This window comes from Sorex araneus, chromosome 5, assembly GCF_027595985.1.
Source record: "Sorex araneus isolate mSorAra2 chromosome 5, mSorAra2.pri, whole genome shotgun sequence".
NCBI classification, from domain to species: domain Eukaryota; kingdom Metazoa; phylum Chordata; class Mammalia; order Eulipotyphla; family Soricidae; genus Sorex; species Sorex araneus.
Genome location: NC_073306.1, coordinates 215,147,296 through 215,161,290, shown reverse-complemented (window position 1 = coordinate 215,161,290; position 13,995 = coordinate 215,147,296). Strand labels below are relative to the sequence as shown.

The 13,995-nt window shown below is 48.0% G+C and overlaps 1 protein-coding gene across 6 annotated transcripts in view; it reads right to left on the bottom strand.

The window, feature by feature from the left end:
- Nucleotides 1–636: 636 nt before the first annotated feature.
- Nucleotides 637–13,995, bottom strand: part of BMPR1B (bone morphogenetic protein receptor type 1B) — a 129,272-nt gene continuing 115,913 nt past the window's right edge. For all 6 annotated transcript variants that reach the window (XM_055139707.1, XM_055139710.1, XM_055139709.1 and 3 more), the window contains 3 exons: nt 10,444–10,619; nt 6,296–6,426; nt 637–4,660 (listed from right to left, as the gene is read on the bottom strand). In XM_055139707.1, coding sequence (XP_054995682.1) covers nt 4,535–4,660; nt 6,296–6,426; nt 10,444–10,619 — 433 coding nt within the window. In that variant the 3' untranslated portion in view covers nt 637–4,534. The remainder of the gene's footprint in view (nt 4,661–6,295; nt 6,427–10,443; nt 10,620–13,995) is intronic.

Here is a 13,995-nt window from a genome sequence, read left to right as displayed (position 1 = left end):
CCTGGCACGGCAGGCTCCGATTCTGCATCCGAGCTGCTCCCACGAAAGTCGAAGTCACACAAGCACCCGGAGGGCCCTTCCGGGTTTAGGATCAAACCCACCCACAGATGCTTTCCCCGGACCCCAGTGTCTGCCTCGTGCCTGGCCGTGGACGCTTCCCCTGGACGCGCACTCCGGAATCACACTGTCCTCGTCTTCGGGGGGGGGGGGGGAAGGAGACCGAGTCCTTGAGAGGTCGCGGGTTCCAACTGTCACACTTCGGGGAGCAAGCTCTGCCCCCTGCACGGGCTCCCTGGCGGAGGGGGCAGCCCGGAGGCGCGGCGCCATCAATCCTGGCCGGCCTGGCACTGGCAGGGCCAGCTGCTGCGATTTCCAGGTGCAATTTAGAACCCTCCCCGCGCTGTCACGCCTCTGACCCCGCGGCCCTCCTGTCCCTCCAACAGATGACTGCGCCTCCTAATGACAGAGGAAATAGGAGCCGGGCGGCCATTTCTCTTGTTTCCCTGCCACCAACTGTACAAACCCCCCTGAATTATCTCCTTCATGGCTGCCTTCCCGCCACTCACAATGTCATTATTTTCAAAGACCAAAACAGAAATCAGGGCTGGAAGGGAGCAGACATTTTTTTTTTTTGCCCCATGGGGAGAATCAAGCCATTTTATTTGGGGAATGTTAAAGCCATATACAATTTGTAACAAATAAAACCGTTTGTTCCCTTGCCCTTAAAAATTACAGTATATACAAATTCAGTAAGGCACTGGGTCCCCAGAAAGAACACAGATGCATTTTCTTTTCAAAGCAGACAACAGAACCCTTTAAATATTGCCAACTTTATTCTGAAAATATGGCTATTTTTTTTCTGTTTTCACTAAAGGAATCATGATGATTAAGTTAAATGATTTCATGTGCCATTCCTTCATTTCCACGCCGGTGTGACTCGGGTTCCTGCAGGAGCTAGAACGGCAGGCCGAGTCAAGTGCAAGAAACTGTACCGCTCTCAAGTCTCTCCCCCTGCACTCGGGGCCACCGTGCCAAACACTGCGATTTCCGATGAATATGCGTGACTCTGGGGACGTGAAATCCAGCCGGGCCCAAGCTCCTGCTGGACATGGCGACCCAGGAACTGGAAGTGTTGAGGAAGCAGGTGTCTGTGAATGCAGCATGGCACGAGCTCCAGGAAGCTTCTGCCCCAGGACCTTGGGCCTCTGCTTCCCAGGAGGCCCAGGGTCACACCCTCAAACACAACGATCACAGCACGTCATTGGCGACTTCATCCTTTACACTTTTTCATAAATAAATATTATGTTTCATTAAGTACTTTATCATCCATCATATTTTACTCTCCAATCCACATAATGGAGTTATGCCAGACTCCAAACTGAACATAATATTTATATAACATATATATTTGCAGAATATATACACATCATACATAAACAATAATAAACCTGAACATCTTCGCTAACAAAAATTATATTAGGAAACAACAACGGTTTAGGATTCCTTGACAGAGGACAAGGGAGAATTATTGAAAAAAAAATCTGGAGTTTCTCATATAGTCCTGAAAATAAGTGATAACTACACTATCAATTTTCAGGTTCTCATTTAGTCTATTGAAAGTCAAAACAAAAATAATAAAATTCATATCTGAGCTGCTATGAATATAGAGCTTGGAAAGAATCATTTGTAAGTGAGAAGGCAGTCTCTTTAAGATTATTTTAGTATTCTATAAATAAGGTGGATTTTGGTAAGATACAGAAAAAATCTATCTACAATGAAATTCTTGTATCATTAAGAGACAATAATAACAAAATGGATCTGTTAAATTATCTCAGGAATAATTTTGAATATTCCTAAAAGCAAATCAGATGGGGTATTCTAAAAACTAATGTTTTCCCCAATATAACCAACACATAATATTTTAGAAATGCAGATACTATTTAAATTTCCCCGCATTTTCACTAGAACCAAAACCTTCACAGAAAATTAAACAAACCTATTCTAGCTTAAATCACTGCCTCTCCACAAACAAGTTTTGTTGGGACTTATCAATGTATAAGAATTAAGAACTTACCAACAACAAAACACTTTTTTATCTAAAAGATAAACCCAATCGCACTTGAATTTAGGGGAAAACATCAAGAAGCAAACATGCCCACCCCTGTGTAACGGCACAGCGGTCACTGATTTGTCTGTTGGTGATCTAACTACAGGCACTGGAGTTCCTCCCAGGCTCAGCTGACTGTCGTACTTATTTCTAAACTATCACACACACACAGATACAACTTGACATACAACAAAGAACCTTTATATTGGCATTCAAGTTACGTTAATATCAGTGAGAGCAGCATCCCGGCGCGTTGGAGCGTCTGTTTTCAACCTTCTGAAACAGAGATTTTTCTCCTAAGAGTGAAAGGAAAGTCTTTATTACCGACAGTAGCTGGGAAGGTCTGGGTGGCCGGGGGCTGGCGGTCCCTAATCCGTAAGCACAGCTCACAGGCTCGCTCTCTGGACGAGCAGCTGGAAGCCTCCTTCAGAAGTGAGGGGAGTATTTTCTCCTTTTTCTTACAGCTGGCACATGTTTTGGAAAGATCCCCTACCTTTCTGCGGCCAGCGGTGGACATGTGCTACTAAACACTGCCCCCTAGAGCGTGATGGGAGGAACGCCATTCGCTAAAAAAACAGGCAAGAGGAAGTTGATCCAAATCCTCACCAAGACTTCCTTTAGAAGCAGAAAAAAAAAAACCACAGTGGTGAAGACAGTGTGAGTTGTGTGAAGTCTTGAGCTGTATTGCGTTCCCGCTACACAGGAATACTGGCCCTGTCCATTGTCTCACTTGTGACAACAAACCTTAAAAATAACCTTCAGATTTGAGCAGAGGAAGAGATTTCCTGCATGAGTACCACAGAGGAAAAAAAAATACACTGAAAATTGAACTGAGAATTGTGAGGATAAAATAAACGGGGTGTTTCTAAGATGCATAAGTCTCACTTAAAATGGATGTGCTCAATCCAAAGCTAGTCTAGAAGAATAAATCCCAGCAGTCACAATATTCAGCGGCTTTCACTAGCTCGCCGCCTCCACCCAATTGGGCAATGGTATTTGTCTAGTTCTACGTTAAATTTTAGCCGTATTAACAAACATATCTTCCTCGCCTCCCCTTAAGACAGACACAGAAAGATAGGTACAAACAAAAGCTCACGTCTTAAAAAAAAATAAGGTGCACACACATCCCCTTGCTCTCCTCATAGATACGAAACAAGCCCAGGGCACCCACTCCCCTGCCTCTCTGGTATGTTTCTCTTGGAGTAAAAGAGCAAAGGATCTTTAGTTTGAAACACCTTGTCTTCATCATCACTGATAACTTTTGTTTACTATTGAAGCTTTCCTTTATGAGATTCAAATGTATACATGGGTTAATTCTCAAGGCATACAGAAAATACAGCTGTGCTTGTCTTCAATTAAAAGGAAGGGATTCGCTGTAACAGAGAGCAGAGAGCTGGGGAGGCACAGAGGCAGAGCAGGGGCCTTGCAAGTGTGAGGCCAGGAGGGAGGGAAAGAGGGAGGGAGGGAGGGAGAGAGGGAGAGAGGGAGGGAGGGAGGGAGGGAGAGAGGAAGGAAGGAAGGAAGGAAGGAAGGAAGGAAGGAAGGAAGGAAGGAAGGAAGGAAGGAAGGAAGGAAGGAAGGAAGGAAGGAAGGGAGGGAGGGAGGGAGGGAGGGAGGGAGGGAGGGAAGGAAGAAGAGAGGGAAGGAGGGAGGGAAGGGAGGGAGGGAAGGAGGGAGGGAAGGGAGGGAGGGAAGGAGGGAGGGAGGCAGAATTAAAAGTTTCTCATTCTAAGAGCTGCATCAACACTTCTTGTAGAGTCACAGAAAACCTTCATTCATTCCATGTCACTGAGGCACAAAGGGTCACCTGCAGACCCTCAGACATGGTGTCAGACAGGTGGTCATTGTACCCAGGTGTTCACATTGTGGCTGGAGCCCCCGGCGACGGGCTGGCCAGAGTGGTTTGAGGAGGGCGAGGCTGTGACGCTGAGAGCCGTTCTATGTTTGCCAACTCTGCACACTGTCTTTTGATTTGCAGATTGCAACAAAATTTTACCAGTGGAAAAAATGGAATTTTAATTTGCTTTCCAGCAGAGATTCTGGAGAGAACGTTAGTTGTTAGCATTTAATCTATGATAGTAAAAATCTTAAAACATCAAATTGCTCATTTTATTTTGGCAAAATTAAAGCATCTTTTGAAAAAAAAAATGAAAGGCAATTCCGAAATATGGGCTTTCTTAGAAAGCAACACACATCGCATCTCGAGCAGCTCCCAGGCGAGTGCTCCCAGCTGCAGAAAGGGAGCTGGAGTCTCCGGGAGCTTCTCTGACTTTGTCCAGGCTGCTCCCTAAGGCGCGGGGCCGGCGCACCGGGAGGTGAGTGACGGCCAAGTCTCGTCATGCGGCTGCTCTGGGAACGTCCTTCGCTCTGCCCACAGACAGGAGATCTCCGGGTTTTCTCCAGGGACGACGAGACGCGGCCCTTAAATCAGAGCTTGATGTCCTGGGACTCTGACATCTTGGCCAGTGTCTTCTTCACGCGCAGGGCCGTCAGTCTGGAGGCAGGACTGTGCGCCCAGCACTCTGTCATGAGCTTCCCCATCTGCCGCAGACACTGCAGGAGGGAGGGGGGCAGGGTGAGTGTGGAGGAAGTGGCACTCGTGGGGCGGGAGCTTGGCTCCGCACGTTGGCTGCTCCTGTGGATCTAAGCTCACACGTGTTCCTTAAACATGCCCTTACCTTCGTGTGCTCCTAGGATCCCGCTAAAAAGGAGTCAGTGTGGAGGGTCTGACACGGCACGGGGCGCTCAGCGGCGAGCCTGCTGTGTGGGCAGCCCTGGCGAGGGCACTGACCGTTACCCGAGGGCTGTGGTCATGGCCCGAAGGCCGGAGCGGCTGCAATGGCCCAGGTGACCCTACGGGGCCGGAGCCCCACATCCGGCTCCATCAGCCCAGTGTGGCCAGGAGGCGCCTCTGGGTGCCTCCGAACTCTAACGAGAATATGCAGATGGCCGAGACAGGCCGTCGGGCCTCTCGGCCTTCCTTGTGGTATGAGCAAGCGGCTGGGTTTCGCCGCCGCAGATGCGTATCTGAGGCCAGCAGTGAACAGAGACCAAGGTGCAGGGCAGGCCTGGATTCCACCCCCAAACTGTCTCTAGTGAGCGATTAGCCGAGATCTGTGGATCTTCCCTTAGATCCCACACGAGTCAAACACAGGTGCTGACCCCTAAACCCCAGCTGTCCACTACGGGGGTCTCCACGCGGCCTTCAGCAAGACTGATGGCCTGTGCCCAGCCGCGCCCAAACTTCCCCTTGTGTCGTCTGCGCCGTGTCAACGATTGGTCTTCCTGAAACAATGAACGGGACTGTATTTCTGGGAGTAAGGGTGGCTAGAAACTCACAGCGACGGGGGTCCACGCGCACGGATACCGCGTCTGCCCCGAGAATACTCCACCCCTGCATCTCAGAAGGCTTTCTGCACAGCACACCGGGAAAGTTTCACCGTTCAACATTTCCCTGATGACATGCAAACCGATGGACCAAGTGGATATTTTTGTGGGTGTCATTTGACACTGAAGAACTAGTTTTTAAACAGTGCTATCTCCGCGGTTTGGGTTCATGCTGGTAGAGCCCTTACCCCCACCGCCAATGCACCCAGTTCATCGCCAGCTGTCTGTGGGGAGTTTCCAAGGGAAGTAGTGGATGGAAAGAGGGAAGCAAGGAAGGCCCAGGAAAGGCCTTTCCTGACTAATTCCCTCCTCAGACTTACTACATGCTCAGGGCCCAGTGGAACACGGATTCATTCAAACCCCATCTCATCCCTCACTGCCAGAGACCCCGAGCCAGGCATTTCAGTAGATTAACTTGCATCACTTCTGTGTAGAGAAAATGTAATTTTTCACAAGCGTATCATTTCTCATCAAAATGGGCAAATGTTGTACATGGTTTGTCATGAAGAAAATTCATGATGCTTTAAAACACATACAAAGAGAAATAATGGTCTTTATGCAAATGTCAAGATGCCACAAATAAATGGAATGATTTCATCTGCTATGTGGGCTAAATGTTAAGCCACCCGATACATCCTGAAAATGACAAGATCAAATAGGAGGAAAGTTATGGACTGGACTTAGCTCCATCTGAGTTACTCCAGTGAAGCACCTGTATCCTAACCATTCGGCAAAAAGAGAATTCCCATGACAAATATTTCGTTTTGGGAGCTAAAGGAGGAACGAGTGCTCCATCCTTACCTCATCACTGCTCCACCGGTTGGGGAAGGAGGGCCGCAGCTTCTTGAGACACACGATCTCCCTCATGTCCTCGTAGGAGGGGTCACTGGGCACCAGGTCGTGGTAGGGGAGCTGGTATTCCTCCACGATGCCTGAGAGAGAGTGAAGGCTCTGTGACTGGTTCTCAGTGAAGAGAAAATAACGTCGACTTCAGACTTCCCTTTGAGAAAAATTCCCCCAGTACTAGAGGCAAGTCCCGGCTGAAAAGGGAAAAGCCAATCTCCCCCCAAATAAGCCCAAATGACACTAATCTAATTTTCTGATGAGTGGAAAACTGAATAAAGAGTATTTTTATAGGTCTTTAGCCTTTTTCCCTAATTTACAGCAGCTAAGTAAAAAAGGGCATATTTCACGTTTTACGAAGGCTCTTGAATGCTAATTAGGAAAATCTCTACCCAGCCTCACAGCCAGCCTGGCAGACAGACCCATCCCAAACTCTAACCGCACAGCTAAGGCTACGCTCCGAGTCACGTGAGGAGCCCTGTGGCCTGTCCCAGCACAGCAAAACACCAGCCTCACTCTTCTCTCTTTAGTAATGATACTGATTTTGCACAATTAAATCTGGAAAATGGTGATAATTTCCCACTCTAATAGCAGCCTCTTACATGTAAGAAATATCAGGCTTTATTTTATTATTTACGTTTTACGCGTCCATACACACTTTGTGCAAGGAACATAACTCTGATGAAAACACGAACGGTCCAAAGAAGACTTTCAAAATACAAACCCCGTGGCACAGACGTGCTGCCGAGGGCAAGGCGCCACCTTGCACACAGCCGTCCTGGGGGGTCCTGGTGCCACACCACACACAGTTTCCTGAACTCTGCGGGGCTTGATCCCTGAGCACTGCCGGGTGTGACTAAAAAAATCTAAAACCCCAAAATGATCTAAGTTGTGTTTAAAGAAATTACATATTCGGGGCTCAGTTCTTTGTAATTCATTTTCCCTAGAATCTAGCTACTCTCTCTGACCTCCAGTATCTGAAACAGCCACCGGGGTCTTCACGGTCACCACAAGCTGATCTTATCCACAGAGGAGACTGCTCTGAGGAACCTCTCCGGGGCACCCTTCTTCCAGATCTTAAGTCCCCATTTCTAGCAATGTCATTGATTCTTGTCCGAATGGGAGTATATGTCCAGGTTAGTAGATTATACATGTTGCCCCTAAAGTTCTCTGACAAAATAGGCGGTCTTTCTCGTAAGTGCAAATTCATCTGTTAAGGACCAGAAATTTCAAGCTTCCCCAAGCCTTTGTTTTTGTCTGTTTTCTTTCCGAGGGACATCTAGAGGCCCACTCCTGGCTCTGCACTCAGGGGTCACTCCTGGCAGGGATTTGGGGACCATTGTAGCTTGTACCAGTGTACCGCGCACACTAAGGCATGCGGCCCCAAAATGCATCTAATATCTTTATTAAGACACTGTTTGAGAAAAACATTTTGACGCTTCACCTCTCTGGGTAAGAGAAAAGAAACTCAGAACCTCAATTGTCAACAGGATGCAACTATGCTATCTGTGAAATTTGTGTTTATTAAGAATCATTCTTTACTCTCTAGAGATGCGAAAACTTGCCCGTATAGCTGGGCACAGGTTAGAAGTGCACCTTTCACAAGCTAGAACATACATGCCAATTTTTTGTAGGGAGAAGGATAATATTTCAGTGTCCCTCAAGTCTCTATAGGCAAAATGACTATAGAAATAAATATTGTGCTGCTTATGTGGGCTAGCTTATTTCCAGGTGTCAATAATCTCTTTAGTATTTTAGCATACACAGTTCCATATATAAGCTTGTTACAGCCCAGTTTGTTTTAAATATTTAAGAAAACTCAATTATAAAATGAAATAACCAGATGATGCTGGGGAACAGTTATCCCCAACATGAACTATCTAAAAATAATTTTTTCTGACATGATAGGACCACTGGGGTCACACTCAGCAAATAAAATCAGAAATAGAAAGACATATGATCTCACTCGTGCTTAGACATATAAATGTAGCACTGTAGCACTGTCGTCCTGTAGCACCGTAGCACTGTTGTTCATTGATTTGCTTGGGCGGGCACCAGTAACGTCTCCATTGTAAGACTTGTTGTTACTGTTTTTGGCATATCGAATACGCCACGGGGAGCTTGCCAGGCTCTGCCATGCAGGGAGGAAACTCTCGGTAGCTTGCCGGGCTCTCCGAGAGGGATGGAGGAATTGAACCTGGGTCACCGCGTGCAAGGCAAATGCCCTACCCACTGTGCTATCGCTCCAACCAAGACATATAAATAAAGGGAGAAAACACAGAAAGCCAAACAAATACAAACTATTACACTCTGGATGCAGCACTGAGACTACAGAAGGGTCAGTGGGAAGGGGGCCAGGGTGGGTGTGGTGTGAAGAGGCCCTGCACTGACTCTGTAGTTACGTGAAAACTCACCCCAAAGCACACACGTCTTGTACCAGAGACTTCTGTCGAAATAAAGCAACCCTATGCTCAATACTCCTTTCAACTTCTATACATATATTTTTAAGAAGAATAAGCTTATTACTTAAAACTATGTGATACAGCATGAAACCAAGGCACAGGCTACTTATATTCTTCTTCCTAGAATGGGAAGATAAACTCAATATCTGCCTGGTAAAGATTTCCTACAATGAATTTACAACTGGACAAAAGAATTCTCCCATTTATGGGAAATGTGATCTCTGAACTGCATAGATGAGGCTTCTTAATCCCAGCGTGATTAGAAGGCACTGAGCAGAATTACAGATGATCTTTCTACTAACGCGGGATAAAGCGTTTCTTCCTTTATATTAAAATATGACTCTAAAATAAGTTCCTGCCAATCCAAGTTACAATTAGAAGTCAACTAATATTGTGTGCCACTTCTATGCCAGGAAATTCAAATTATTTTTACAATCTGAAATCTCACACCCACCTACAGTCTGAGGTAAATATAATAAACCTCTGATTTGTGTGAGAGCACTGAAGCCAAGGACAGTTTAGAGCTGTTCGTGGTTCTAAGCTTTCAGAAGCCAAGGACGGGTGAGACAGTTTGGAACCAAGTCTGAGAGGCCATTGGGGTGCCAGAAGAGAGCCCCAAGCACTCACTAACTAAGTGGACAGTCAGAGTCTTGGGCATGAAGACTCCATGAAGGTGAATTAGACTGGCCATCGGGCACACACCAGCACCCGGGTTCCTAATGGCGCAATCTCGAGGGGACCATGTAAAGGCCACTGGACTGGTCCGGAGGGCCAGGTCTCACTGCCTGGAGGGTTTCAGATCAGGCCAGGGTGCTCTAGGCCTCAGCACACGTAGCTCTGGCAGGTAAGACGGCTATTTAGTAAGCTCAAGTGGTTTAGATTCTCATGCTTTTAGAAAAAATATTGGGGCTGGAGTGATAGTACAGTGGGTAGGGCGTTTGCCTTGCACACGGCCGACCTGGGTTTGATTCCCAGCATCCCATAGGGTCCCCTGAGCACCACCAGAGGTAATTCCTGAGTGCAGAGCCAGGAGTGACCCCTGAGCATTGCTGGGCGTGACCCAAAAAGCAAAAAATATATATACATGAAAAACAATAATCATGCCTTTTTTGATAAAACCTGATCTTTTTATCTTTATAACATTTTTGATTAAACCTATTGTTTTCCATCTGCTCTACAAGGAAGGATTTCTAGAATGGTGATAAGAAAGGGAAGCTAAGAAAGTGGGTGTCTCACTCCACATCTGTCCTCCTTCTCAGAGGATGTCACGAGGGATGGGACAGCCCTGGGTTAGGGCTCAGAGGGTTGGTGAGAAGCTCAACGGGGCAGTGAGGGTTTGACCTGGGAGAGAAATGGCTGGAGAAGACCTGGAGATGAGACGCTCTCTGGAGTAAGAAAGGACGGTTCCCAAAAGGGTGGGAGGAAGCTGACAACGTGTGAACACGGGTCAACAGAAATCAGGAGCACGCAGGAAGCAGCCAAGGGCCCTTCACGTGTCATATGTGGTTTCCTGGTAGGATCATACAAAGATGGAAAATAAGTGCCCTATCTGGGACAAGGTGATTGTCCACTTTGATTTGCAATCACAAAGTACTTGCAGCACGCACCTGGCAGTGTTTCAGAGACAGCACTTTTTAAACTTACCTCCCGATACACATCTCCGAGCCACCTCCCAAAGGATGAGTCCAAAACTGTACATGTCCGCCATGATGTAAGACTGGAAGTGGTTCCTGTTCAAGCTCTCGTCCAACACCTCTGGGGGCATGTAGCGCTTGGTGCCAACGCGCGTATTGGGTGGTATGTCCACTTCGTTGGTATCACTGAGGCAAAGCATAAAGCAAAGTAACTAGCATAGCAGGAAGGGGCAAGAAAGTGCAAGTCGAGGGTTTTAGTGATGAGAGGAGAATCAAGCCCCTTCAGGGAACACTATTTCCTTGAAATATGTTCTGGACAGGAGTTACTAATTGCTCACAGGTGAGCCTAATAAAGGTGGCGATTTAACTGAAGCCACAGAAAGGCAGCCCGCACACACACACACACTTTTGGTGGGGATGCAAATTGCACACGACTGTGGAAAATGGTATGACAAGTTCTCAATAAATTAAGGGCACAGGGGCCATGGGATTCTGCTCTCCCGCTTCTGGTGATTATCCAAAGGACACAAAACATCAATTCAAAGATAATATGACCCCTATGTGCACTTCAGCAATACTGACAGGAGGCAAGATTTAAAAACAACATAAATGCCTGTTACATGTGACGGCATAAAAGCTGCACGTGCCGAATACGGATGGATTCCAGGGGACTGGATACTCAGTGAAACAGAGAAAGGCCAAGACCACGTGACGTCGCTCACGTGTTAGGTAAAGAAATGGAACCAATTGGGGTTGGAGAGATAGGACACAGGCCAGGGCACATGCCTCAAAGTCAGCTGAGCCGGGTAACTCCCATCACCACAGCTGCTCCCCCAAGCACTGCCAGGAGTGATCCCCGAGTGCTGAGCCAGGAGAGACGGAGGAATCGACCCGGGTCAGCCGCATGCACGGCAAACACCCTACCTGCTGTGCTATCACTCCAGTCCACTCATTTAATATATTAAATGTCTAAAAGGTACCTCTTCCTTCCTTATAGCTTTGCTCTTAACATTGATAAACGCACATGCCTGCGATTTTGGTTTTTAAGATAATGTTCAGAGAAGTTTTATTATTTCACAAACCAAATAATAGGTGTTACTAATAAAAGTAAAAGGAATATCTATCGAGTATGCTTAGCTTTAGGAAATTTCATACTACGATCTACTCATTGTTACTCCCTCTAGACTAGGAGAATGTTCACGGTGTAAGAGCGCCAGGCTGGTGGCTGAGAATAGTCCTAGTGCCATGAACAGTGGCGAGAGTCCAGGCTTCGTGTGATACTTAATAATCCAATATAACAGGAGTGACATCTCTGTAGCACAGCAACTTCCTGCCCCCATAATCGAGATAAATTGCCCAGGTGACCCAAAGCGGCCCATTTTAGGAAGGTGCTGTCATGGTACCAGGACTTAGTCAACCAAGCAAGCGTTCGGGGGCAGGAAGTGGACAGCCCTGCCCGAATGACCCACCCCAAAGCAGGAGCCAGGCAGGGACAGTGAAGGCGCCAGGCCAGAGCTGGGAGGTCAGGGAGAGGCCCCCAGGTAAGGGAGGTGGACGGAGGGCAGTCGGGAAGCAGGGCAGCACTGTCCCCGCAAGGGTGGCCCGGGACACTCAGGGACTGCACTGCTGTGAGCAAACCTTACACAGGGAGGGAGGAGAGACCCGGGCACTGGCCAAGGGGTGAGGCCGGGAGAGGCCTGGGCAAAGGCCCAGCCGAACCGCAACAGAGAAGCCGGATCACGGAGCACTATGGACCATGGAAGCGCGCGACCGTCAAAGGGGAACTTTAGTAGGAAGGAAACGAGGGGCTGGTCATTAGGAAGCACGGCAGGAAATGCTTTTCACAGAGAAGACTTGAAAAAACTTGTAGGTATAGATAAAAAAAAAACCTGAGGGAGATTTAATAATCTTTATCAGTAGGATGTTTATATTTCTCATTTAAGTCTATAGCTCTCAACATTTGCTCCTGCTTCATTTTTAAAGATCAGAAAATAAAGAAACTCTGGTACATTTATACAATGGAATACTATGCAGCTGTTAGAAAAGATGAAGTCATGAAGTTTGCATATAAGTGGATCAACATGGAAAGCATCATCTAAGTGAAATGAGTCAGAAAGAGAGGGACAGGCATAGAAAGATTGCACTCATCTGTGGAATATAGAACAACAGAGTAGGAGACTAACACCCAAGAACAGTAGTTTACAATACCAGGAGGTTGGCTCCATGGCTTGGAACTCACATGCTGGGGGAAAGTCGTACCAAATGAAGAAGGGAACACCAAGTAAATTGTGAGTGGAGATCCCTCAAGGGAAGGGAGATGCGTGCTGAAAGTGGACTAGTGTCCTAACATGATGGCCACTCAATACCCCTATTGCAGACCACAACACCCAAAAGGAGAGAGAGTGAACAAATGGAATGCCCTTCCACAGAGGCGGGGTGGGGAGGGGGGATGGGATTGGGGGTGGGAGGGATACTGGGTTCATGGGTGGTAGAGCATGGACACTGGTGGAGGATAGGCTCCCGAACACTGCATGAGGGAAAAACAAGCATGGAATGTGTGAACCTGTAACTGTACCCTCACTGTGACTCACTAATTAAAAAATAAAAATAAAAAAATAAATAAATAAAAAGAAAATACGACTCGCTGTCACCTAAACGTGACGACCTTCCTCTGCTTGGGGCTATTGTTATCTTCTGAGAGACCTTTCATCCTTCAAGAGCGTTTAATGTGGGCTCCATTCATTCATTCCAGCTTACAAGGAGCCTCGAGCCACCCCCCCACCACCAACAACAAATGTCACTGCCCCCAGCCCTGGAGGGGCAAGGTGGCGCCCTCCCACCCTCCACCCCACCCAGCAGACAGTGCTCAGCCCGACTCCCGGAGCTGAGATCCTGGGTGCAGTCCCTGCGTTTCTTCACACTATGCATCTGAGAGCGACTGCTGGACCTTTGTCCCCCTTCCTCTTCACCCCGCAAGACCCTCTCCAGTGGAGACAGCAGGGACCACACCTGAGCCTTAGCTTCCCGTGAAAGGACAACCTGCCGCCCTTTCCGGTGGGCTGCGGCCACCAAACCTCCCTTCGTGCCCTGCACGGGTCGGGAAACAGCCCCCGCAGGGGCCAGGTCCACGCAGGCGGAGCCCGAGCGAAGTGTCTGAAAGGGCGGTGACGAGAGCCCGCACTCCGTCACTAGGGAACAAAGTCACGTTGTTGGTCCTGCCCACAGCAGGGGAGATGCCCTTTCAGTGACTGGCTCAGAGCCGTGTCTGCGCACCCAAGGGGAGCGAGCAGAGACCCGCCTGGGCTGCTCCCCTCCCCCACACCGCAGACACGACTGAGCTGCCCTGAGGCCCCAGACTCAGGCATGCACGGCGTGTCACGTGTGCCGTCCCGGGTCCAGGCATGTGCGTGTCTCTTAGTGGTGGGCACCAGCTACGTTGTGTGATCTTCTAACGTTTCTCAGAATCGTGAGGCAAGTGCCTTTTCTCAGTCATTAGAAAAGAAAAACTCCATTTTCTTGCATGGGGAGGGCTGGGGGGTGTCACACCCGGCGGTACGCAGGC